The sequence below is a fragment of the Petaurus breviceps genome, unplaced genomic scaffold, assembly GCF_028583685.1.
Source record: "Petaurus breviceps papuanus isolate PSGF00001 unplaced genomic scaffold, PetGlider_PUasm1.0 356, whole genome shotgun sequence".
Taxonomy (NCBI): domain Eukaryota; kingdom Metazoa; phylum Chordata; class Mammalia; order Diprotodontia; family Petauridae; genus Petaurus; species Petaurus breviceps.
The window spans coordinates 519664-546103 of NW_027186290.1; the positions used below are offsets into that span (position 1 = coordinate 519664).

Here is a 26440-nt window from a genome sequence, read left to right on the forward strand (position 1 = left end):
TTTGCTGGATCGGTCACCCTGCCTAACCACACGCGTCCCTAGCCACACCTAACCAGCGCTCCGTCCTATCCCTCTCCTTTTCTCCCTCTAGACCACTTCCGTGGGGGATCTCCTCAGCTTCCCTGGACTTAATGACCGTCTCTGTGCTGATGATTCTCAGATCTGCCTGTCCTGCCCCAGTCTCTGCTGACCTCCAGTCTCTCCTCTCCAGCTGCCCTGCAGACATCTCCAGCCTGTGTCCCCCACCCCTCCTGCCTGGCCGGGGCTCCCCTCTCGGTCCCGGCTCTCAGCCCTGGTGCCTCCCTCCCCTCCCCCCCCACATCTGGTCAGTTTCCAGGTCTGTCAGTTTCACGGGCTCCGCCTCCCTCCTCCGGGCTCTTCTCCGGGTCTGGCCCTGCCCAGAGCAGGAAGCCAAGCCCAGACTGGCCTGAGCCTACGGCCCCGAAGGTCACCCCAGGCCGGTCTTCCTCCGTCTGCGCCTGCAGAGTCCGCCGGCAGGCCGGGCCAGAACCTGGAGGCTGGAACCCAGCGGGGGGTCCACCCCGCCCCCGGCTCCCCTGGGGGTCCCCAGCCTCCGACCCTCCCCCTCGGGGGGCCTGGCCCGGCGCTCGCTCCCGCCGCCGGGGCTGCGCACGCTCGTGCACGTCCAGCCCGGAACCCAGAGGAAGAGGAGGAAGACTCAGGTCCGAGGGATCAAGTTGGAGAGTTAGGTGGGAGGCCCGGAGGTGCAGACGCGCGCGACCTCAAAACAGGTGAGAGAGGGGACGTGGGAGGAGGAGGAGGAGGTTCCTGGGGGGAGGGGAAGGGTTGGTGCTGGGCCCCAGGATGGGGAGGGGGCTGCTTTCCCGGGTTCACTGGGTGCGTGGGCAGGCACAGACCCAGCCCAGCAGAACGCGGCGGTCTCTATGTGACCCAACGGGGGAGGAGGGGGGGGAGGATCGAGGGACTGGGGTCAGGAGGGGGGTGCAGAGGGGAAGGGAGGGGTCGGTGCACAGCTGGCTGACACTGGATGTGACCCGAGCCAGGAGTTGGGGACGGGGAGGATCTGGGATGAGGAGGGGGCTGCTCTCTGGGGTTCACTGGGTGGGTGGACAGGCACAGACCCAGCCCGGCTAACCGCAGTCGCTTTGTGTGACCTGAGTCAGGAGTTGGGGGAGGAGCTCCTCAGGTTGCCTCCTGGGACCTCTCCTAACCCTTCTGAGCTCACCAGCAAGGTCTAGGCATTCCCCCTACCTCAGGGTCCCCCACTTCCTCGCCCAGGCTTCCTGCCCCGCTGTGCTCGCCCTCCCTCACCTGTACCCCCGCTCTGGCTGGGAGCTTGGGTACGGTGTGGATAATGGACCCGAAAGGAGCCAGCTGGGAGAGGGCTGAGAAGTGTGGAGCTCAGCTAACCCCAGGCCATGGGGAGCCACAGCTCCAGGAACTGAGGAGACAGTGGAGGCAGGGAAATCGAGTGGTGAACCGCCAGCCTGTGGGCAGTGGGGAGGTGGAGGCAGGCCCTGGAAGCTAGAAAAGTAACCACGGGGTCAGAGGAAGTCTCTGAGGAGAGGAGATGATTGTGGGGGTAGGGCATGGACAAGATCCCCAGCCAGGAACACGCAAGGAAGAGACATGAGACCAGACAGAGGTCCTGCCCGCTGTAGGATGGGGCCCCTGGAGCAGCATGGTCAGTTCTAGGCACTGTGTTTTGGAGCCCCCCGGAGGCCACCGCAGCATGGAATGGGGGTGAGTGGAAGTCATAGGGTTACTCCAAGGGACTGGGGGTGTTTAGGGCACTCGTGGGCCTGGCTGCCTGCACCCCTCCCCCATTAACACCCTTTCTTATCTTTGCCATTTTGGGGCATGGGGGAATCAGAGAAACATGAGGGTTTTGAAATGAGTTTATTGCTGGTTTGGTTTTTCTGTCACCATAATTTTCAAATACATTCCTTGCCCGAAAAGGCTTCCCTTAAAACAATGACTACAAGACAAAAGAGAGGTCCCTCAGCCTCCATTCAGCATCTCACCCCTGCAGTTCTCCATCTCGGCCTGGAAGGGAAAAGATGCTTGGTCTCCTTTCTGGAACCTTGGATGAGGCAGTTTTGGGTGCTCTTTCCCTTGCTGGGGTCATCATCAGGGCAGCTGGCTCAGCTCAGCCCCCCAGACCTTACCTGCTGCCTCAGCCCATGCTCCTCTGTGAGCCACATGTTTTCTAGAACTCAGACCTCGAAGCCCTTCCCTCACTGACTGCAGGCAATGATCTGTGTGTCAAACATCTCTCTGTCTGTCGTATGAGTCTGAAGGTCGGGGGGAGGGAGCATGTGGATCACTGTGGTCACTCCGCCGACCAACAGTCTTTGTGCTGCAGCTTCTGTCCCTTCTGAGCATTTGCTGGGTCTTAGGGAGCTTCTCCCTGTTATACTCATGTCCACTTCCCTGATTCCTCTTCTGGTGGTGATTAATAAGCTGACAGGTCTTCTAAGAAGTGTTGACCCCTTATCCATTGGGGACGGCTCTTGGACATATACATGTGTGTGCTCTCATGTATGCATGCACATATGACCACGTGTGTCTATGCATGTGTATGTGTACACATGTGTTTGTGTGTGTACATTGGACATCTTATATTTCTGTTTTATGTTACGTTTATTTTATATGTCTAGCATATTTGTATTTATGTTATTTTTTATATTTGGTATTCATCCATATGTATCTTTGACATTGGGCCCTTCTTACAGGTATTTTCAAAGTTTTTTTCCCCAAATGTTCATTTCCATCTCATCTATCTGAGGTGCATTGATTTTGTTTGTGTCAAACTTTCTAATTTCACGGGACTGAAATTGTCTATTTTGGTTCAGGGTTCTTTGTCAGCTGTTGCTCTGTGTTCCACTGTCTAATTTCTTTAAATGTGAGCATTTATTAGTACCTTACCTAAATTTCATCACAGCTTTTCACTAGATTAAATGGAATGAATATTTGTTAGACTCTCTATAAGCCTTAAAGCTTAGATGAATGCTAACTATGATTATTGTCATTAAGTCTCTCATGCCCTTCGGGGGAGGGGGGAGGTATGGGCTAGACCACAGATAACACAGCTAGATGAGTGCTTGGGATGGCCAAACACTACATGCGCTAAGTGCTAAGGACACAAAAAGAGAGAAAGACAGTCTGTCAGAGAGTTCACAGTCTAAGGGCCGAGATAAGCCAGCAAGCAGACAACAGTCTAGCCATATAAAAGGAATAACTGGGTCCAGGGGTGTTTGGAGAGACCTGCCCCTCTGGCGTGAGAGCTGCTTCCCACCTCTGGCATCCACCTGATTCACCCACTCTCACCTGTAGTTCCAAGAAGCTGTAGCCTGTGCAGCAGCCACACCCCAGTCAACTATCTCCTCAGCAGACTGGCTGAACCAGGCTGAGGGTAAGTGACAGGCCTCAAACCCATTGGTGAGTTAGGGGAGCGTCTACCCCAAGCATGTGAAGATTCCCCTGGTGGGACAGGTGGATGAGAACAGTCCATTCCATCGGCCATAAAGGCAGCTGAAGCAGGAGCTTTGGAGCTCTTTGACCTTGGTCAGACATTGTGTCCCAGAGCCATCTCAGGTTGTCCTGACTCTTATCCAGCCTCTGGACTTCAGTGACTCAAGAAGAGAGAGATCAACGATTTCAAGCTAGTCTGTCTCACTTAAATGCGGTTTACGGTTAAATTGAAAAACATCACCCACACCATTTTTACATATCTCAAAGTCCTGTGGAGACAGGGAAGTAATCATGTGGCAAGTGTGGATACTCTGGGATCTGTGGTCACAGCCCTGCATATGGGCCACCCAGGCCACAGGGTCATCTTCTCACTGGGTGCAGCAGTGGGATTCGGCAGCCCCTGGGTATCTGAGCAGCCCTTTTCAAGGACCACACTGCTTCCCTCTGGCATGAGGAAGGGGCTGGAAAAGATACTCTAAAAATTGTCTGCTTCACCAAGCCTAACCCTGACTTGCTTCCCCATGGCAGGTGCTCACCCTGTGGTCGAAACACAAAAAATTGTACAAAAATTTCAGCAAAGATGATGCCATTCACCATGAGCACATTGAACGCGCACACACTTATAGACAACACAGAAATCCAGCAGGCCTTAAAGATGAGCAACTCTTGTGAGAGAGCTCAGCAGGTATTGCATCCAAATAGCAGCCCTGACTGAAGCTGGCTGGCCAAGGAAGGCCAGCTTACTGAGGTCGGAGCTGGATGCACGGTTTTCTGGAGTAGCCACAGTGAAGGGGAGCACTGTGAAGCTGGTGTAGGTTTTGTGATCCAAACTAATCTAATCAGCAAGCTTCCATGCCTCCCAAAAGGAGTGAACCACAGGCTCATGACAATTCGAGTGCCCCTTGCAGGAAAACGCCATGTCACCGTCATCAGTGCCTGTCATGAAGTCCTATCATGAAGGACCCTGATGAGGCCAAAGAGAAATGTCATGAAGACCTGGAGGTCCACGTCATCAATGTGCCAAAAGAGGACAAGCTTCGAATTCTGGGTGACTTTAACGCAAGAGTGGGCTCAGACGACCAGACTTGGCATCCTAGGGAGGAATGGAGTTGGAGACAGCAACAGTCACTTACGACTGAAGACGTGTGCATCTCATGGCCTTCTCATCACCAACACTGTCTTCTGTTTAACCAAACTCAATAAAACTTTGTGGATACATCCTTGCAGCAAACATTGCCATTTAATAAACTATGTGATTGTAAGGAGGAGACAAATAGGATGTGAGAGTGAGGAAGGCATTGTGTGGTGCAGAGTACTGGACTGATCATAGACTTATCCTCTCTAAGCTAAACATTTGCATTCAGTAAAGATAGTGGCCCCAAGGCAAAATGACCAGAAGAATTAATGTCAGCAGACCAGAGGGCTTCTCTGAGCAGGAACAGTTTGTTCTACTCACTTGGAGGAAAAGCTGAGCCAACACACAGTTGTCAATGGAGGAGCAGAAGAGGGGTGGGCAGCTTTCAGAGACTGGGTGCACAGCATTACGTCTGCTCATCCATGTCAGAGCACTCGCAAACCCCAAGACCGATTTGATGAAAATGATGGGAAAATTCAGAAGCTGCTCAATAAAAACGAGAACTCCACAGGGTTTACCAGCAGGCTAGTTCATCCATCTCTAAGAAGGCAGCATCTAATTCCATCAAAAGTAAGTAAAAACAAAACTTGGAGAGATGAAGGATTCCTGCCTGAGTGAGGAGGAAGATTAAAATTCAGTTTTATGCTGATAGTAACAATCCAAAGACTTTTATGATACCATGAAGGCTATTTGTGGGTCAAAGACCTATGGTGCATCTCAACTACTCAGTGCTGCTGGAGCCACATTGATTAGTGATAAGGATATGATCTTAGAGAGGTGGACTGGGCATTTTCATCGTGTTCTCAGCAGACTATCATTGATCAATGCTGAAACCACTGACCATTTGCCTCAAGTTGAAGTCAGTCCCTCCCTAGCTGAGGTTCCAAACAAAGAAGAGGTTTTGAATGCCATTAGGCTCCTCTCATGTGGCAAAGCGCCTGGTGCTGATTCTATTCCAGCTGAGATGTATAAGGCAGGGGGTCCAGTGCTCATTCAAAAGCTGCCTGAAATCTTCTGAGTTGTATTACAAGAGGAGGTTACCTTCCTCCCACCCCAGGAGAGTTCAAGGACACCTCCATTGTTCACCTATGTAAAGGTAAAAGAAATAGATTGTCCTGTGACCATCACAGGGAGGGTTTCTCTCTTAGTCATTGCTGGCGAGATTCTTGCCAGAGTCCTCCTTAATGGGCTGATCTTCACCTAGAAGGTGGTCATCTCCCTGACAGCCAATGTGGCTCCAGGAAGGGCCAGGGAATAGTCAATATGGTGTTTTCTACCTGACAACTCCGAGAGAAATGCCAGGAGCAGAACAGAGGTCTGTCCACAACATTCATTGATCTGACCAAGGCCTTGGATACCATCAGTCATGAGGGCTTGTGGAAAGTTGTGCCGAAATGTAGTTGCCTGGAGAAGTAAATCAGTACTGTGCTTCACTTTCAAAGCAGCATGCTTGCCTGAGTTCTGTGTGATGAATGATGCTCTCACATTTTCTCAGTCACCAGGGGAGTGAAACCAGGCTGTGTGCTTGCTCCTGTACTTTTTAGGATGATGATTTCAACAATGTTGTCAGATGCCTTCACTGAGGATGAACATGGCTTCAAGGTGAGCTACTGCACTGATGATAAATTATTTAACTTGGAAAGGCTACAAGCCAAGACCAAAGTGGAGAGAGAAGTTGGTGTGCGGCATTTTGTTCACAGATGACTGCAGTGCAGCCTCTGAAGTTGAGATGCAACAAAGCATGGATCCCTTCTCTGCTGTTTGGGCTCATTTTGGCCTGACAGTTAACACCAAGAAAACCGAGGTGCTCCGTCAGCCAGCACCACACCAGCCATATGTGGCTTACAGCAAATGGAGAAGTTCTGAGGGTTGTGGATAAGTTCACTTACCTTAGCAGTGAACTTTCCAGGGATGGGCACATTGATAATGAGAGCAGAGCAAGCTCAGTGTGTGGGGGGCTCTGAAGGAAAGTGTGGGAGAGAAGAGGGATTAGACTGACTACGAGACCAAAGGTCTATAGCCGTGGTACTGACCTCAGCATTGTGTGCCTGTAAAACCTGGACAGTCTGCCAGCAGCACCATGCTAGGAAATGGAATCACTTCCATTTGAATCATCTTAGGAAGATTCTGAAGATCACCTGGCAGGAGAAGGGACCAGATGCTGCCAAGAATTCAATCTCTACTGCAGAGAACACAACTCCAGTAGGCTGGCCATGTGGTTGGAATGCCAAATATGCATTTACCTAAACAACTATTTTATGGAGAATTCATCCCAGACAGGCACTCACATAGAGGTCAGAAAAGCAATGCAAGGACATTCTCAAGGTCTCTCTGAAGAACTTTGGAACTGATTACATGATGTAGGAGCCACTGGCATAGAGCACCCAGCATGGTGTGCCCTCATTAAAGAAGGCTCAGTGCTCTATGAGCAAAGCAGAATCTCAATAGCTCAAAGGAAATACAAGATGTGAACATTTAGAGCTATTTCCTCTCCAAAGTTCCCATGGACTATTTGTGCCAACCTGTGGCAGAGCCTTCTAAGCCCATATTGGTCTGATCAGCCACAGGTAGGCACACTGGACCTTGACCCCAACAGAGTCATGTCATTTTTGTCCTCTTTAAGCACAAAGAACAACCAACCAACAGAAAATAATCAACAGAAGGAGAGGGATCAGAAAAGGCTTCTTGGGGTGGGTGGCCAGGTAACACAGCGAGTAAGAGCACCAGCTCCAGTGTCGGGATGACCTGGGGATCGAATCCGGGCTCAGACACTTAGCCTCCACCCAGAAACACCTGGCCGTGTAACCTTGAGCAAGTTACTTAACCCCAATTGCTTAAGGGTGGCCAGGTGGCTCAGCGAGTAAGAGCACCGGCCCCAGAGTCGGGATGACCTGGGGATCAAATCCGGGTTCAGATACTTAGCACCACCCCCAGAAATAACTGGCCGTGTAACCTTGAGCAAGTTACTTAACCCCAATTGCTTTTAAAAAAAAAAAAGGCTTCTTATAGAAGGTGGGATTTTAGTTGCTCTTAAAGGGAGCCAGGGAAACCAGCAGGCAGAGATGAAGAGGGAGAGCATTGCAGGCATATGGGCAGCCATAGCAAATGCCCAGAGCCAAGAGATGGAGGCTGTTGTTCAAGGAAGAGCCTGAAGTCCAGGAACAGTGAAGGGTCTGGAGTGAGGAGTATGGTGTAAGAAGAATGAAAGGAAGTCATGAAAGGCTTTGAATGCCAAGCAGAACATTTTGTATTTGATCCTGGAGGCCATAGGGAGCCACTGGAGTTTATCAAGCAGAAGGGTGACATAGTCAGACCTTCACTTTAGGAAAAATCACTTTGTGCAGTGGAAGGTACCAGTGCATTCAGGAAAACCTGAGTTCAAATCCAGCCTCAGACAGTTAGTAACTATGTGACCCTGGGCTCTTCCTGTTTGCCTCAGTTTCTTCATCTGGAGAAGGAAATGGCAGACCACTGCAGTATCTCTGCCAAGAAAACCCCAAATGGGTCACAAAGAGCTGGGCATAGCTGAAAAAACTGAAAAACAACAAAAATGGAAGGTCTTTAGTGGAGGGCTCCAGGAATCTGTGCCTGACCCCAGATGATTTCAAGTATTTTTCAGTGACCTGTATTACAGCCTAGATGACACACTTAGCTGAGCTGCAGAGGACACGGAATGGTCAAAATCATCTTGACAGAGAAGAACACTGGACTAACTCTAATGGATGAATTTTAGTGGGAATTAATGTGAAGGTGACCTTGAGGGAGGGCCCACTGATCTGAAGAAGATTGTGGGCTCAGCGGGAGCACAGGGTGTGATGTGGCAGCCACCAATGCCCTAGTCATCCAGGCTGCCCAAAGAGAGGCCTGAGGAGATGAGGGCTCTGTGCTCCTGCTCCCTCGGTCATGGTCACATCAGGAAGATGAGGACTGAGCTCTCCCCTCTGAGGCCTGCTGTCCTCTGCACAGCCCAAAGCAACTTCCCTCAAGTACAACCTGACCAAGTTATTCTCCCCCACCACCACCCACTAGACTTTTAAGGCACCCTTCTGCCTCTCCTCATGGTGGCATTTCAAGCTCTCTGGCATTTGGAGGGTTTCCTGCAGAGGGATTCATTCTTATGTGGGTCAAGGTCTCACTTTTAGATCAAGGCCTCAAACTGCAGTTCTGTAAATGAGAAGTCCAGGACACTTCATTTTTACCAAGTTGTCTTTTCCCTGTAAAAACCATACACTTGGGAACACAAGGTTACTGCAATAAGATTTATTGGATGGGTGCATCTAGGTGGCACAGTGAATAGAGGAGTCAGGAGATCCTGAGTTCAAATCTGGCCTCAGACACTTGACACACTTACTAGCTGTGTGACCTTGGGCAAGTCACTTAACCCCAATTGCCTTGCCTTCCCCCCTCCAAAAAAAATAAAAACAAACTTATTGAGTGATGAAGAGGTGCTCGCCTGTAAGGTGTGTGACTTGAAAACACCTGCCAGCAGTGGGGCTCTCTGAGCTTAGCCCCCCACAGTCCTTGAGCATGAATAATTTCTCTTAAATACATCAAAGGCTTTAATTCTGTGATAATGTAGAATAACTTTTCAATTTATAACTAGATGGACTTTTTTCCAAAGTGTGCTTGCTCTCTCTTTCTCCCTACCTCTCCCTCTCCCTCTCTTCTTCCCCTGGTTAGGGTGTGGCTTCTATTCAGGAATCAATACTGTAGTCTGGTTGCCCAGTGTTTATGTGAGCTGGAGCAGTACCATGGACAGCAAGGTTCAGCACTGGGGCTGCTGACAGCGCCTGGTCTCTCTAAGTGGTGGCCAGAGATGGGAACTTGACCCCTGCCAGTAAGAACCTGTAGCCTCCCTGAGGCTGGAGTTATATTTCATAAGGTTCTGAAGGTACCTGCTGTTGTTGCTCTGTACCCAGCCTCTCCTGGGATCTCATCCTTTTAGACTGCTGTATTTTCTTGTTGGGACAGCTCCCCTCCTGCCCCTCCTCCGCCTTGTCCCCAGAGGCCTTGTGCTGGGCCCCTCCATTCCATTCTGCTGCAGCCACTCTCCTTCCCTTAGCTGCCCCAACCCCCACCGCCCAGCAGCAGCACTTCTAGCAGCTGACCTGCTATAGGCTTTCAAGCTATTATGCCACCTGATCCTCCCCCCAGCCCTTCAAGGGCAGTGCCATTATTGGCTCAATTTCATCTAATTTTCTTAATCTTTGTCTTCACCTCACCCTTATTTCTTAACATATCCCTTCCTTCCCCTTCCCAGGGAGCCAACCCTTATAACGAAGATTTTTAAAGGGAAAAAAAAACGAGTCAGCTCTGTGTGGTGGTGTATTCTGTGTTCACTATCCACAGTCCTTCTGCCCTATCCAAACCCAGCCCATGCCGCATAGGCCTTCCAGCTTCTACCTAGGAATGGAGCTTTCCTGGTGCTCCTACCCCCTTCTCTCTTGGGGGAGTTCATCACCTCCCATTCTGAGTTCTGGGAGAAGGAGGGAAAGCAGGAAATTATGTCAAGAAGGAAGGATCCATCCTGCCTTAGTATTTGTAGACCCAATGCCTGGCATATCGTAGACCGTGAATAAATGCAGTAATGTTAAGGAGTGGCTAGAGCCTCGACTTAGAGCCAGAAAGATTGGAGTTCAAATGCCAGCCCAGATGTTCACTGGCTGTGTGATGCTGGGCAAGTCATTAAACCTTTCACCCTCAGTTTGTCGTCTGGAAAATGGGGATAACAATAGCATCTAGCTCCCAAGGTAATGAGATAATATTTGTGAAGTACTCTGTGAACCTTTCTTTCATTTCTTAATTCACTCTCCTCCAGAGTCCAGTTTTAGCATTTTTTTCCTCTTTGTTTACTTTGCTTATTGTCTTCCTGACTCTGAATTCTTCATGTTCTTTTTGTATGGCTCAGAAATATTCCTTTATTCTCATGGACCTACATTCTTTCTAGTTCTTGCCTACTACAAAACGTGCTGAAACAAATATTTGGCTGTGTATATGGAATCGACGAGTAAATGAGTGATGAAGCATGTCTTTTTTTGTAATTTTTTTTATTTAAAACTTAAATACAAAATAAGGAAAAAAACTTAAATTTTAAAACTAAAATAATACAAAATAAGAAAGGTGGGGGAAGCATTTCCATGTGCACAGCAGAACGTGAGAGGATTCAATATAGACGGCAAGAAATTTCCATTCAAGAAAGCCTGTATGATAAATACTATGCCTTATGTTGGGAGCTGTCCAGCTTCGCTTTGCTTCCTTGTAAGTTTTCTTTTGTTCTCTGCTATGCACTTTTACTTTGTTCTTTTCCCCCTTCTTCACACAGAAGGCTACAATTAGGCACAGATATATTTACATACATACATGGACACACATATTCGTATACAGGCAAAGATATACATATTCATACACGTACCTGTATACACTTACACATGCATATACTTATATATGTACATTTATACATATGCACATGCATATACATATATCTATGATCATACTCCTATGTGGACACATCCATTCATATGCACCTAGGTAAGCCCGTACTATACTATAGCCTCTGTTTCTGTGAGGGTGGCGAACCTCTTCCTTCATAAGTACAAGTCTTTCCATATTTTTCCAAGTCCACCAACTCATTGTTCCACAGCAGTATTCCCACCTTACACTGTCTACTTGTTTTATAAACAGTCCAAAACAATGTTGATGAATATAACTGACACATAGTATGGCTTCACTATTTTTCTCTTTTGATTAAATCTATTTTAGCCTTAATTCTGTCCAAGGTCATGATGATCACTCCTGCTCCTTTTTCCATAACAAATTCTACTCCTGATCTTTATTTTATGTTTGTACATATCTCTTATATCATATCTCTCCTGCCTCTTCTACTTTACTTCTACCTGCTGCCTTGCCCTCCTTAACCTTTCTGCCCCTCCAAGGATACCTCTCTTATCCTCCCATTCCCATTCATCTAAATACCCATCTATACCCCCTTTTGACCTATTCCCTTACCCTCCACTCTAAAGATCCCTCCCTCATCCTCTCCCCACTTAGCATTTTATTTCTGTCTGAATTTAGAGGACCTTTATGCTGTTCTACAAGTATATGTATTGTTCTCGTTAACCCATTCCTGATGAAAGGAGCTTTCCAGAGCTGCCAGTCCTCCCCCCATCTAATTCCTCTGTTAGTTCTTCCTCTCACACCTCATTTATATCAGACAATTACTCTTTTTACCTTGTCCTAAACAGTTTTACTTTTTAAAGTCATATCATGCTCAGGTCTAGCCCCACCCTTTCTTATGAACTACCCAATTGCTAATAACAATCTTAGACATAGGTTTTACATTTTACACTCACGAAAGAGAAACATTCTGTACTTACTGAGTCCCTTATATTTAGTCTTTGGTGTGTACCTTATATCTCTCTTGGCACTTGTATGTCAAATCTCCTATTAAGTTCAGGTTGTTTTGGTTTTGTTTTGGTTTGTTTTTAACAAAATCCTGAAAATCTGACAGTTCATCAAATGTCCATTTTTTTTTTCATTCAAGATTATACTTAGCTTTGTTGGTCAGGCATGATGTTTTTGTCCAGAACCCTGGCTCTTTCACTCTTCGATATATAGTGTTCCAAGATCTGTTAGGTCTTGTGTGATTCTAATTGTAGCTCTGCCATATTTAAGTTGCTTTTTTCTTCTTGCTTGTAGTATTTTCTCCTGGAGCTGGGGATTTCAGAATCTAACTATGACATTCCTGTGGGTTTTCCTTGTAGGATCTCTTTCAGGTGGTGATCTGTGGATTTTTTTTTCTATTTCCACTTTCCCCTCTTGTTCTAATGCTCCAGACAACTTTATTTATTTCTTGTATTATTGTATCAAGATTCTTTTAAAGTTCTTCTACAGATTCTTTTGGGGCAGGTGACCATTTGATGTTACTCTTTGGGGTAGAAGGTTTCTTTGTTTCAGTTTGCTCCTCTGAAGACAAACCCTGGTCTTCTCTATTCCCATAGTAACTCTCTATAGTTGGATTCTTTCTCTTTGGCTGGGTATTTTTTGAGTAATAGTTCAGTTTTCACAATCACCTGTAGACCCTGGGGTATGAAGGATGGTGCCTCTGGCCTCAGATCCTCCTTCAGTTCTCCCCTCTGGCCTGGAACCCAAACCAAGACCTCCAGCCTCCTGTGTGCTCATAGCCAGTGACGTCCCTGCCCCACTGCTTCTGCCCTCACTGGGCTTGTGCTGGCTCCTTCTCATCCCCTGGGGTCTCTGCAGCACAGCTGGATCTGGTGTTCCTTGTCAGCAGATGTTCCCTCAATCTTTCCCAGCTCAGATGCCCAATGCCCCTCACTGTCTCAGGGATGAAAGTCCCTGTGGTCCCAAGGAAGCCTCCCAATCCAGCTGATCCCAGGGTTTGTGGCTTGTTGTTTCAGCTGCCCCAGGACCTAGCCTGGAGGTGTTTATGCTTCACAAGGAGCAAACCTTGGCCTGGCATTTTTCTTCAGATCTTCTCCTGTTCTGCCTTTGCTCTTGTTTATTTCTTTCTCTCTGCATTCACCTTGAGGCACCATTTTATCTCATTTGTGGGGAGATCTGCAGAGCTCGGAATTCTCTGACCTGCACCACCATCTTCCCAGATTCCTCTCCCTTAAGCATGTCTTCACTGTGCTCAGCTCTGGGGAAACAAGGCTTTTCCTGCTCTCAAGAGGCTTCCCTTGGGGGGAGGGGGGCAGTGGATGACAATGTCTGTGGCTGATGGCCTAGCCACAGTTCCTTGGAACAGTATGAGGCAGAAGGTCCCTCTCCAGAGCCCAGGATGGCTCCAGGGGATGAAGAAGATGAAAACAGGGCCCAGCACGCCTGCAGGCAGCAGAGGAGGGACGTTGGCCAAGCATGCACTGTGGACGAGGGGTGCCCTTCCTCCCACCCACCTCCAGTAGTGATTGGTCCTGTCTCTTGTCCGTTCGAGGTAAAACCTCAAGAGTTACTTTCGTTAGTGTTTCACTTATTATGGGTGTGTTGGACAATCTCTCCTGTGTAGATGGTTTGCAGTTCTTTTGAGAACTCCTCTCGTCTCTATGCATCCCATGAAGGAGGTGCCATGATTTATCTGTCTCCTTGGAGCGCTGAGGACCGCCCAGATAGGCAGAGGCAGTCTGCCTTTCCTGTTATCATTTAGCATGGGATCTGCACATAGCCCTTTATACTGGCTGGGGATACAAACACAAAGCTGGGCGCACACTTTCTAACTGGGGGAAACAGCGTATGGCAGGGGATTAAGGGGAGGGCTCCCGAAGGAGAAGGGAGCCTTCACAAGTGGCATTGCTCCCTTCTTGGGGACCAGACCAGAGCTGGCTGGATTGTGATTTCAGGATTGGGAAGGTCTGGGGATAGAGGCTTGGGTTACTGCCAGGGAGGGGCGATACATGGTAGGCTCTTAATAAATGCTTTTGACTGTTGAGTGAGATAGGAAAGGTCAAAGGTGGGGGTGGGTGCAGACAGCTGGCTCCTGGGCCATCTGGTGTTCTGGGACAGCCCTTTTTAAAAGAAAAAAAGTTTTTATCATTTTGAAGTTCTTATTGACAGCTTTTATTTCATTTTTTATTACCAGTTTTATCCCTCCCATCCCCCATGACCTGTCATTTGTAGCAAAAAAAGAAAGGGGCAGGGGAAGGCAGTTCAGCAAAACTAAGCTGCCGTCAGCAAGTCTGACAGGTCTGTCTGTCCAGTGTTCTCCACCATTCCCCTCCCCGCTGCTTTGCGAGGGGGACGAATGTGGCCGCACTTTGTAAAAAATATGTCTTTACTGGTGGCTCTTCTTTCTCAGGTCCTCCTGGTTTTCCCCAGTATTCTCCTCTCCTCCTCCCCAAGAGCCAGCCCATAGAATAAACAATATGTTAAAGAAAAAGAGAAAAAAATTGCAAAACTAATCGATGCATTGAAAATACATGGAGGGCCAAGCCAGGCTCGCTCTCAGCAAGCTTGGAGCATCCAGCTTGGATTTTCTTTCCCTTGACATCGTGTCGTCTTCTTGGCTCAGCTGATTTCCCTCTGCATCTGTTCATACAGTCCTCTTGGGGTTTCTCTGTGTCCATCACACCCATCACCTCTGACAGCGCAGTCCTGCACCATCACACTCATCACCTCCGACAGCACAGTCCTGCACCATCACATTCACACACCACAGCTTGTTGGCTCATTCTTGATTTCAGTCAGCATCTGCCTAGTTCTTCACCATTACAAAAATCGCTGCTGTAAATATGTTGGTGTGTAAAGGGAATTTCTCATCATGGCATGAACCCCTGAGTAATGCAGTCTCTGGCATTTCAGGTGATTTCTTTGCATTATCCCAGAATGGTGGCACCATGTCACTGCCCCACCAACAACGTATCCGTGTGCCTCTCTCCACTTCCCCATCACCCACAGGTGCTCGGTCTTTGCCAGTTTGCAGGGTGTGGCTTTGCTGGGCACTTCCCTTGGTGTTTGTGATCGTGAACACTTCTCAAATCTTCCTTTGAAAACCTCTGGCCACTTCTCCGCTGGGGAGTGAACCACATGGCTTTTGGTGGCCCAAATGACTGGGCTGGGAAGGGGAACACTGCTGCTGCTTGTGATGTGACCCCTAGCTTCCCTTTTAACTTTACAGCTGCGACCAGCGGGATGAAAGAGGTGGAAAAGCTGGAAAGCGTCCAAGAAGACTGGTGAGTGAAGAAGGCCCGGCCCTGCCCCAGGCTCAGGGCTCCCCTCCCCCGGCCCCTCAGACACAGTGCCGGCTCCCGTGTCGTTCAGGCTGGTGTGGCGCCAACATCTCAGTCCCAGGAGTCATCAGCCTCCTGGAAGGAGGAGGCCTGGCAGCAGGGGTCTGAGGGGAACAGCTTGTTTCTGCCTGCCTCAGTGTCCCCCTTTTTAGATTCTGTAACCTCTGAGATCCCTGACTCAAATTCTAACAGTTATACAGACATTTCAAAGTCTTTTGGGCTCGTGGGGGAAGAGGGAAGGGAAAGCAATAAGTATTAGTGTAATCCACACAATGTGCCAGACTCTGCTAGCACTTTTTACAATTACATTGTTTGATCCTTACAGCAAACCTGGGAAATGTGCTGTTAGATCCCCATTTTACAGTTGAGGAAACTGAGTCAGACAGAAGGGAAGTGACTTGCCCAGGGTCATGTAGCTAGGAGGTGTCTAAGGCCGGATTTGAACTCGACTCTTCCTGCCTCCAGTCCTAGCCCTCTATCTGCTGTCTCTGGGGGATCTTTCATTAAAAACAATGACGGCAGTGAACCTTGCTCTGCCTTCCAGCTGGCCCCAGGCCAGGACAGAAGTCAGGGCCTCTGTGTGGCTATGTGGACATTGCATGGCCTGTGCCCACAGCGCCCCCCCTCCCTTATGCATCAGGGTCATCGTGCAGCACGTTTACTTTTCTTTCACACATGACACTAGTCATCTGGCACCCCCCCACAGCGGTCACACAGCACCAGCCAGAAGCAGCCGCTCCGGGGGGCCTTAGGCGCCTGGCCCAGAGCCCCCTCTGCAGCCCCTCTCATCCGTGAAATCACAGGCCTGGGGGCTGCCTGCCTGGTACAGAGGTGCCCTCCATCCCTGCAGAAGTTAGCCAGAGCTTTGTGTGCCGCCTTCGGCGTTCCTCCGTGTCGGGGGAGCCAGAAGGGGAGCTGCTTGAGCGCTGGGGGAACCTCCTCAGGCAGGCAGTGAGGCCACCGTCTCCCTCGGACGGGGACCCAGTCAGGCCTCCTGGGTGGCTTCCGAGGGTCTTCTGAGGCCTCAGAGCCTGAGCAGAGGATCAGGGCTTGTGGGTGTGCACAGCTCCAGGGCTCAGTTCCTTCCGTCCTCCCCTAGGGCTTGTGATTCTGGAGCTGAGGACCAGAGGCCCCATGGCGTCCAGGCCAAGGGCTGCGAGCTGTTCTTTGACAGCCTCTGGGAAGAGGCTCAGCAAGTCGGCCCCGAGGGCTCGCCCTCGGCTGAGAGGAGACAGGTGGGTCTGGTGGTCGGTGCTGCCCTTTGGCCAGACCGGGGTCCCACGTCTGGCCAGGGAGATTCAGCTTCATAAGAGCAGATGGGAGAGATGTGGCAGAGAAACCTAATGGTGTGGAGGCTGGCAGCCAGCCCGGGCAGCGGGGCCCGGACAGCCAGCCCGGGCAGTGGGGCCCGGAGAGCGGGGCCCAGGCAGCGGGGCCTGGACAGCCGGGCCTAGGCAGCGGGGCCCAGGGCCTCCTTCACAGAAGGAAGCTGGGGATCCCTTCGCCCTCTGGCCTCATCATCTCCCATCACTTCTGCGTGCCATGCTTAGGAAGTGGCAGCGTGTCCTGGGGAGGGCAGCCCAATAGTCAGGCCAGGCTGCGTGAGGCTAGATGGGTTGGAATGTTTGTCCTGGAGAAGAGGAGATTCACATGCTAGAAGCATGTCCTGTATTTGAGAGAGCAGGTGCCCTGGCAGAGGGATCAGGCCCGTTCTTCCCAGCCCCGGCGGGCACATTGAGGCTCAAGGTCCAGGGTGAAAAGGCCTGCCTAGGGCAGGAGAGGAGGGGGAAGGAGGGCTACCAGCAGTCAGGTGTGTGGGCAGCTGGCCCAGGCATGAATCACTCTGTGTTGCTGCCGAGGGGTTCCCCAGCTTTTGCCCAGAAGGTCTCATCCCCAGCCCAGGACATCGTCAGTGAGTCACCAAACTCCCTCCTGTTGCTGAGGGAGGAGCCCGGGGCCAGGCCAAGAGCCCATGGGGATAGGGGTGGGTAGTGCTTGGTGCTTCCTGGGAAAGGACCTTGTCCTGGGGGTGCCACAGTGATGCCGAGACTAAGGGTGCCTCCCAGAGGCCTCCAGCAGAGTGTCCTGGGCACCTGGGGAGCACCCTGCTGGTTCCTCAGGCCCTCCTCCTGAGCGCGTCCTTGGGGGGGGGCGACAGCCTGGGGTGGGACCCACCAACTGCCTCTGTTTCCCTCATGGGCCTTTTGCAGGCCGACGTGAGCATTGCTCTCTGGAAGAATGGGTTCACCGTGAATGATGAGTTCCACAGTTACCAGGACGGGGCCAGCCAGCAGTTCCTGAACGCCATCAGGAAGGGGTGAGTGACCAGGGTGAACTGTCTGCTTTGGTGGACGTGTCCAGAGAGCTGGTCACTGGGCATCAGGAGGTGTTAGTGACCTCGGGGTGGAGGGAAGGAAGGGACTCTGCCAAGATTGCAAAGGGTACAGACCCAGGGAGCATCGTGGCCTCTGGGAGCCAAACACCCTATGGGTTTGTGGGGCAGCCTCTGCAGCGGAGGCCCAGAGAAGGGCAGGGGCCGGCTTCTGGCCGCGTCTCACAGGAGAGATCTCCGAGGGGCCCGGGAGCCAGCCGGGCTGCCAGCCAGGCCTCTGAGAAGGGGAGCCAGAACAGCATCGGCATTGGCCTTGCACACACCTGGTGACTGAAGGAGGGAGTGATGGGCGCCTTTCGCTGGATGCTGGGAGGGCTGTCAGGCTGTGAGAACAGAGCCTCAGTCTCCTCGAGGATCCCAGCTGAAGGGGGATTTCTCTCCTTCCTGAGGCAGCCAGGGAGCTCCACAATGCCACTGCCTTTAGCGATGGGCCTGGAGTCAAGGAGTCCCGAGTTCAAATCCAGCCTCAGACCCTTCCTTATTGCGTGACCCTGGGCAAGCCATTTCACCACTGCCTGCCTCAGTTTCCTAATCTGCAAAGGGAGGGTGTGAGACTCTAAGGCCCTTCCAGCCCTAGATGGGAGATCCAGTGAGGCTCAGGCATTAGCCCTCCACCTGTCCCGTTTCCATGGCACTCCCAGGCTCTCCGAGCGCCTCACAAGGACTAACTCATACAATGATAGTAAATGATGGCCAGTGCCGTGTGGTAGCTGCTGTGGGCCAGGTACCACACCCCATGCTTTTCATCCGGCACCTCCCACTCAATCCTCATGACAACCACGTGAGGAAGGGGCTGACGTTATCCCCGTTTTACAGACAAGGAAACCAAGGCAGACAGCGGCAAGGTGGCACAGCTGGGGAGTGTCTGAGGCTGCTGGATGAGGAACTCAGGCCTCATAGGCAGAGGCACGCACTGTGCCAAGAACGAGGGAGACGGGGCCAGCCCTCCAGGAGCTTACAGTCGTGCCAGTGACTGTACACCTGATCTAGATTGGATAGACAGGAGACAGTGAGCAGAGGGAAGACCCCGCACCCGAGAGGGGCTGAGGAAACCTTCCTGTGGGATCTAGCGCAGTCAGGAGGCCGGGGTCACTGGATCGGAGTGAAGTTCAAGGAGACAGGCAGGAGAGGAGAAGGCGGGTGCCGAGGGTCTGAAGGCCAAGCAGAACCTCGTCAGCTCCATCCTGGGGGCCTCCGTGGGCTCCCCTTCACCCAGAGCCTCTCCTCTCCCTGGTGCAGACCCTCATCCCTCGCCCCCTTTCCGGGGCTCTGCTTCCAGGCTTGCTCCCCAGTGCCCACTGCTCTGGCTCCCCGGTCCTCCAGGCCTTCCCCCTCCCCCTGTACTCAACACCATCGAGCCTCTTGTTTCACTGAAAGCCCAGCCCTGGCACCTCCTCCTGGGGCTCAGCATCCCCTGCCCCCAAGGGCCCCTGGAAGGCCCAGGTAGCGCTGACAGGCCTGCTTTTAACTCTTGGCATTTTCCTGGGCTCTGTTCTTCCCAAGGGAGCTGCCTTCGGAGCTGCAAGGGATGTTTGACAAGGAGGAGGTGGACGTGAAGGTGGAGGATAAGAAGAAGGAGGTGTACCTGTCCAAGAAGCCCACCTTCCAGCCCTTCTCCGGGCTGGGCCACCGCCTGGGCAGGTAGGTGGGGTGTCGAGCCGAGCCCAAGCCGTGCCCCAGGGCGGTGGCCCAGGGCGACCCGCATATTCTGTGTTAAACTTTGAAGCTCTCCTGCCCTGCCCTCCACAGACGGCCATGCCTTGTGCCCAAAATGAAATCCCTGGCTGGCTTTACACCATGGCAGGCAGGGTCAGTGCATTGTAGGTGCTGAGGCCACTCACTCCAGGTTGGGTGCTGGCAGTCCCCGGGGCATGGTGTGCAGAGTTCTGGGGCTCACCCTATCTCCTCTTCTCCCATAGTGCTACCCCAAGAATAGTCTCCAAGGTCAGCAGCGGGGACTCTGGCATCCCAAAGACTCTCATCTCTGTCCCCTTGAATCCCTTGGAACCCATCACCAGCATCCAGATCTGGCTAGCTGATGGGAAGAGGCTCGTGCAGAGATTCAATGTGTCTCACAGGTGTGTCTTCTGGGACTGGGCAGGGTGGGGCAGAGCCTGGGACTGTGGACACTCATTTATTTAACTCTGCCCAAAAAAAAGAATAGAACCCTTCACACTGTGACCAGGAAGCTGCTGCTCTGTGAGATCTTAGCTTCTCACCAGAATTTGGAGTGTGACCTTCCCCCCAGGCTCCATCCCACCTTCCTGTGGTGTGTGTTCACACCACATTCCCCAGGTTCCAACACACACACACACCCCTCATGCATGCATTCATTATTCTAAGGAAGGAAGGTATAAAGCCAAGCACAGCAGCTGCTGTGAACAGCTTCCAGGTTCCGATTACATAGTATAGTGAACTCTATTTATTCAGCAGTAAATAAAGGCAAAACATTCACAGAAATCAAAGTACAGCATCCGCAATGTTATGACATAACAACTTATCACTAAAATGGCCACATAGTTTTAAACAAAGTACAGTCATTTAGTAACTCAATCATTTAGTAAGTCCTTAATTCAGTCATCCTTAAGGAGGCTTGTCTTCTTAATGGACACAAAGTACAAAGGTCAAAGTTCTCCACCCCTAGGTCACAGTAAATCATAATCTCAGTCAGCATCAGGTACCCAAGAAGAGATTCTTTCGTCTTGCCTCGAGGCTGGCTCTCAGCTTCCATGGTTCCTCTTGGTCTCAGCTCCAACTGTCACCTGGGTTCAAAGGCAGGCAGCTCCCAGCTCCTTGTCCAGTTCCCATTCCATATGGAAGCTCACAGTGTCCAGTCCACCTCACGTCCTTCACAGTTCCTGTTTATGGGAAGACAAAGCTTGACAGAGCCACAATAATATTCATGCACATTGCCGGCACCATCATCCATTCTCTGTCTGCCTGTGAGATCAACTCAGACCCACCAACAAGTTCCGAGAATTCAACACAAATCATCAACATAGAAATCAACACAGACCCACAAACAAGGTCCAAGAGGTCAGCACAAATCATCAGGAAATCCCAGGACCTCCAAAACCCTCCTCCAGGGCTTCCGTACACATCCAACCAGAGAATCCTCTTTCAGGGCTTCCAGTGAGGTCCCAGGACTTCTGTACAGAATATCACAAACCAACATTAGAGCAGACAAACAGAGAACTGGGATACCACAAGTTTTCTCCTTCTTGACTCTGCCACCACAAAAGCTCCCTTCTCAGTTTTGCTCAGTTCTTCTCTCTTCTCAGTTCTCAGTTCTGCCACCACAAGTACTGCTCTCGCTTCATACCAGTTCTCAGGATCCTAGCAGTTCTCTCTCTCTCAGCAATTCTGGCCCTCTAGCTTGGGCTTTTCCTTATGTGTGGTATTAGCTCCCCCCTGCTCCACCCTTTCCTGTTATATCAGCAACTTCCTCCCACTGTGGGATCTTAATACTTGATACAATCATGGACTGAAACAAGGCGCTAAGTACCTGTTTGATTGCCAGTACAAGGAGCAGGGAAGATCTTCACATCCTCATTACCGTTACAGAAGGCCAAGCTCTAGAGAGGCCCCACTGCTCCCCGTCCAGAATCAAGAAAATACAAGTGACATTCTGCTGTTTCCACAGCAGCCATGTCAGCTGTCTGCCCTCTGAGAGACCCTACAAACATAATGGACTAAATTAATAAAATCAAAATCACATGATGATATCGTTAGATACAAAGCTTTTGACAAATGCCATACATCCTTCTATAACAGCAAAATGACTTTTCCTTAATATGATAGATAGATTGTCTATACCTAACACCTAGCTGGCCAAGAATTAATGAATGGGTAGAAGACACAGCACCCTTCTCTAGGAAGAAGATATTTCTTTGGGTGGGTCAGTGTCTAAAACCACAAGCCAGCAGTAGAAGCCTTTCCAGTTAAGACCAGGGGTAAAGTGACTATCACTGCTCTACCTTTTATCCATCTTTAAACATGCTGGGTGTAGCAATAAGACAAGAGAAAAAAATTTAGAGAATACACAAATTCAGCTAAAAGCACTTGAAACAATTTCAGCAAAAAACAGGATGTAAAATAAGCCTGAACCCAGGAAGAAGAGATAGAAAGAGAAATCCATTCAGAAAACTAGAGAGTGCATAAAATATCTGGGAGTTCACCTCCTAAAACATACAGGAAGCATATAATACAAGTTGAAAACACGATTTATAGCGATAAAGACTGATCTAAGTAGTTAGAGGCAGTAAAAATGACAGGACCTAAATTGACGTATGCATTCAGTGTCACACACAACTAAAGGATTACTTTCTAGAAATAGAAAAAGCTGTAACAGTAACGGAGAAATTACCTAGTCAAAAAACTCCAGGGAAATAAGGAAAAAAGCAAGAAGGAAGGGGCGGCCAGGTGGCGCAGTGAGTAAGAGCGCTGGCCCCAGAGTCGGGAGGACCCAGGATCAGTTCTGACCTCAGATACTTAGCACCCACACAAAATAACTGGCTGTGTAACCTTGGGCAAGTTACTTAACCCCAATTGCTTTAAAAAAAAATTAGAAAAAAAGCAGGAAGGAAAAGGGTCTCACAGGGCACAATCTCAAACTACTACTACAAGGTAGTAACCATTGGTTAAAAGACAGGAATACGGGTCCATGGAACAATCTTGATGCACATTCTACAGAAACAGATTAACCTCATTGCCTAGTTGGAGACCTGTGTAATCCCCAACTCATGGAGACAAAACACACACCATTACCCAGCCCACAGGGAAGACCAGTTGGCAGAAATTGTGGTTCAAACAAGAACTCCCACCATACAACTCAGTCGGCTCAAATGGCCACATGACCCAGAGGAGAGGTCACACTGTCCACAAGCTAGAGCAGAAGGTAAAGAAGGACATGTACTTTTCCACTGTGGACAAGAGTCCTTGACCAAAGCAGGGTTAGAGAGGGCCACCAGAGAGAAAGTGGACAAGCTTCCACACAAACAAAACCAAATCACATAAAATCAGGGAAACTGGCTTGGGAGATCTTTGCAAAATGGCTAGAGTAAAGGTCTGATATCCAGGGTCCATAAGGAGCCTCATGATCCAAAGCAGAAGTGGCCAAAGGCACCGAACAGGTAGTGTTCAAAGGAAGGCACCCAGGTTGTCACATCTGATGCAGTGCTCCAGACCACCAGGGGTAAGGGAAAAGCTCAGTAATGCCTGTCATCAGCAGCATCCCAGCAGTGGCTCATCCTTAGCATTTTAAGGTTCTCACACACTTCGCAGTTTTTCATTTGGCCCTCACAACATCCCCAGAAATTCAAGGTGGGCAGCCCTGAAGTGACAAGCTCTGGGGTACCCAGTGGGTCAGTGTCTGAGGCCTGAGTCCACTGACCACCTGACTGCCTCTAACACCACTCAGATTAGTGCAGGGGGGTTACAGAAAAGGAGGCAGCCACGTGGCGGAGGGCCGGGGGGACAATAGGCCCATGACAGCTTTGCCTCATCAGGCTATACCCATGGTTATGAGGAAGTTTGGTCTTGTGGCAGCCCCCACAGTTGCTCACTGCCCTGCCCAGCATCTGCTGTCCCTGGTGTTGGCAGCTGCTCCCTCAGGAGGAATTGGGGGGAGACAGGGAGAGAGCGACCCTTTAAGTGAAAGGAAAAAAATCGAAGGAAGCCAGCCAGGCATGCTGGCTAAGGCCCAGAGAAGAACAGAGAGGAGTTCAGGAAGAAGCAGGCAAGCAGCTTTGGAAAGGAGGCTTGGGATTTGGTTTGGGTGTTTTTGAGAAGCCGTGATGGAGGTCTGTGATTTCAGATACAATCTATTTCTGTTCCTCCTGTACAAACAGACATGCTTCTTTAGTGGTGCTTATCAAATTCAGAATCACCAAACACCTTTTAAACCGAGTAGGGAAGCAGTTTCAACTCAGTTCCCCATTTACTTAGCACCTACTGTGTGCCGAGCACTGTGCTGAGTATCTTAGGTACAGATACCAAAATGAAATCTTCCCTGCCCTCAGGGAGCTTTCATTCTATTAAGGCAGGGGTTTAAGTTGCATGGGGTTGAGTGAATACAAGGTGAGAAAGGTTAACTGGGGGAGGGGGAACATCAGGACAGATTTTGTGGAGTAGGTAGTGCCTGAACTGAGCCTTGAAGGCAGACCAGGATTCCAAGAGGGAGGAATGAGGAGGGAAGGGGATCCTTTGTCCTCAAGAGGGGTAAGATGCAGAAGAGGTTTGAGGAGAAAGAGGGAAGCTGAGCTCGCCCTAGCCAGGGGCCCTGTCAGAGAGGGGCAGCCTGGGGGGGGAAGGATGGGACCTGGTATACCGTGGTGCTGGGAGCGGACAAGTCTTCCGAGCACTTGTTAATTCTCACTCACCAGGGTAAGCCACGTGCGAGACTTCATCAGGAAATATGAAGGCTCCCAGAGGAGTCGGCCCTTCACCCTGGTCACTGCTCTTCCTGCCCTCAAGCTGCTGGATGACGCCCTCACACTGGAGGAGGCAGACCTGCGGAACGCTGTGGTCATCCAGAGACGCCAGACCACACAGGCCACTCTCCAGGGCCTGTCCTAGCTCTGACACTGGATAGTCTGCCTTGAGTGGCCCCCAGAGGAAGAGCTTGGAGGTACGGGGGGGGGGGGGCCAGTGAGTGGGAGATGGAGCAAAAAAACCACAAGGTGCTGCCCAGGGGTTGGGGCCTTCTTCTGCACTGACCTCTGGGGCAGATGCTACTGCCTCCTTCAAAGGAAACTCAGGCATGAGCCAGCTGCCTTCTGGGCATGTTGGCAGGTCACAGGATGGCAGCCAAGTGCCAGCTGCCCTGGCATCCTCAGGAGCAGTGGGATGTTGCTGTGACCAATGTGGTTCTTGGATCTGGTTTATTCTACAAATGATATTTTTCAGAAATTGTAGATGCGTCACCCTCTCCTGACCTGGACCTCTTCCTCTCCCAGGGGCTGACCACAGCTGGCCTGGCTCACAGGGGTCTCCCTCTGGTACCTCATTGAAGGGCTCATGGGGATCTGTCCCTCTGCCTGCTTCTGTCTGGAGTTCTAAGTGATGCTGCTGCCCAGCTCCCTGAGGTCCTTGTGTTCTTTTTGTGGTGATACTGAGTGGGAGGGATGAAATCAGACTAAGGAGGAGGAGTTAAGCACAGATAAATAGTCTAGAGTGAGGGGCCCCTTTTTCATGTGTAGGGAGCCCCACATCTCGGCCTCTGCATAAATGGGAGGGCAAATTCAAGCATCCCTCCTGGAGGCATCTGCGTCCTTGTCTTCTGCATGTCTGTGGTCAAGACTTGTACTTGGATCCCAGGAACGTGTTGCAAATAAACCCCAAGACCTGGGGAAAGGAAATCCATCTCCCAGAAACCATCATGAGGGCCATGCATTGCTCTCAACATTCTAGGATAGCCACTGCTTAGAAGGCGAAGCAAGTGGAAACAGCGGTAACAGCCAGCCACCAAACACGCCTGTCCCAGATCCCTCAGAAGGGGGAGGGAGGCTTAGCAGCCTCTGCTGACGTTTGCTTTCCTCAGGGATGTGGAGGAGGCCACTCCATTGGAGATTGGCATTTTCACTAAATACGCAGCCCTCGCAGTTGCCCGCTGCCCTGCCCAGCATCTTCTACCCCTGGCATTGGCAGCTGCTCCCTCAGAAGGAGGAAGAGGTGCGCCCCGTGGTGGGCGTCACCAGAATCTCAAGTGGCCTCTTGGGTGGAAGTGGTCCTTTGGGAACTGTGGGGACTGCTCCTGACATGCATCGTTTGGGAATCTTTCAGCGACTCGGATCACCCCTCTCTGCCCCGAGAGTTACCAAATGGCACTCTTGGACAGCTTTTCTAAAGGATGATCCTGACGGAGCTTCCACACACCAGGGGCAGGGCTCCCCGGCAGCAGCTCAGTGGACATGCAGCGGGTGGGGCCGCAGACCCTGCAGGGGGTGCAGTGACCGCATCCCACAGGCTGAGCCACCCGGCCCTTCATTGTGGATCGGTGCTGCCACCAGTCTGATGGCCAGTGGCGAGGAGCTGACTTCAGTGCCTTAAAGCATTTAGGACGGCAGTTCATTGCAAAGGGGGAGGGCTTGTTCCATTAAGTATGGGATGGTTTGTAAAACCTTCATTGGAAACAATCTGTGTGTGTTTCTGAGAACACAGTGACATATGCAGCCACAGCTTCCCCCCGTCCCTGGCAATTCATTCAATATGGCAACTTGGTGTTTTAAATAAACTTAGAAAAAACATAAAGTGCCTCTGTCAACACTGGGACAGAAAAAGGACCTGGATTCCAGGTCTAGCTGGCTCCTGGGGGAACATGGGGAAACCGACAGCCTCCCCTTGGAGACCGTGACAGACCAGGACTGCCAGGCACAGTCCGACGGGTGATGGGAATTTGGGGGCAGCACATTGCAGAGGGTTCAGGGAGAGGAGAGGTCGGGCCCCTTGGAGTAATGCTCCAGGGGAGTAAGCCCAGGAGGGAGAAGAAATGCCAAGAATGGGATTGAAAAGACCCAAAGGGGAAGAATAATTTCTTTGAAGAAGGGAAAAGGGTGACATGTGTACAGGGATAGATGAGGACGCATAGAGCACTCACCAACCACTTTAGATTTGAGAAGGGAATGGATAAAAGATGGGAGTGGGGCCAGGAAGTGGCCTTCAGGAGGACAGGTCCTAGAAAATAGTATCGGGAATGCCACGACTTTAGATAAACTG

At 50.7% G+C, this 26440-nt stretch overlaps 1 protein-coding gene across 2 annotated transcripts; it reads left to right on the forward strand.

Annotated features, from left to right (window-relative positions):
* The first annotated feature begins 357 nt into the window (after nt 1-357).
* UBXN2A (UBX domain protein 2A) lies at nt 358-25975 on the forward strand. Of its 2 annotated transcripts, XR_011170086.1 has the most exons (8): nt 358-752; nt 15222-15276; nt 16433-16568; nt 17544-17650; nt 19229-19366; nt 19645-19803; nt 24109-24353; nt 24682-25975. XR_011170086.1 is itself a non-coding variant. In XM_069097335.1 (7 exons), exons 2-7 carry the CDS (start codon nt 15236-15238, stop codon nt 24299-24301), a joined length of 774 nt encoding a protein of 257 aa, XP_068953436.1. In that variant the 5' UTR covers nt 359-752; nt 15222-15235; the 3' UTR covers nt 24302-25975. The 2 variants fall into 2 exon arrangements, 1 of the variants encoding a protein (XP_068953436.1); XM_069097335.1 differs by having other exon boundaries at nt 359-752; nt 24109-25975.
* The last annotated feature ends 465 nt before the right edge of the window (nt 25976-26440 follow it).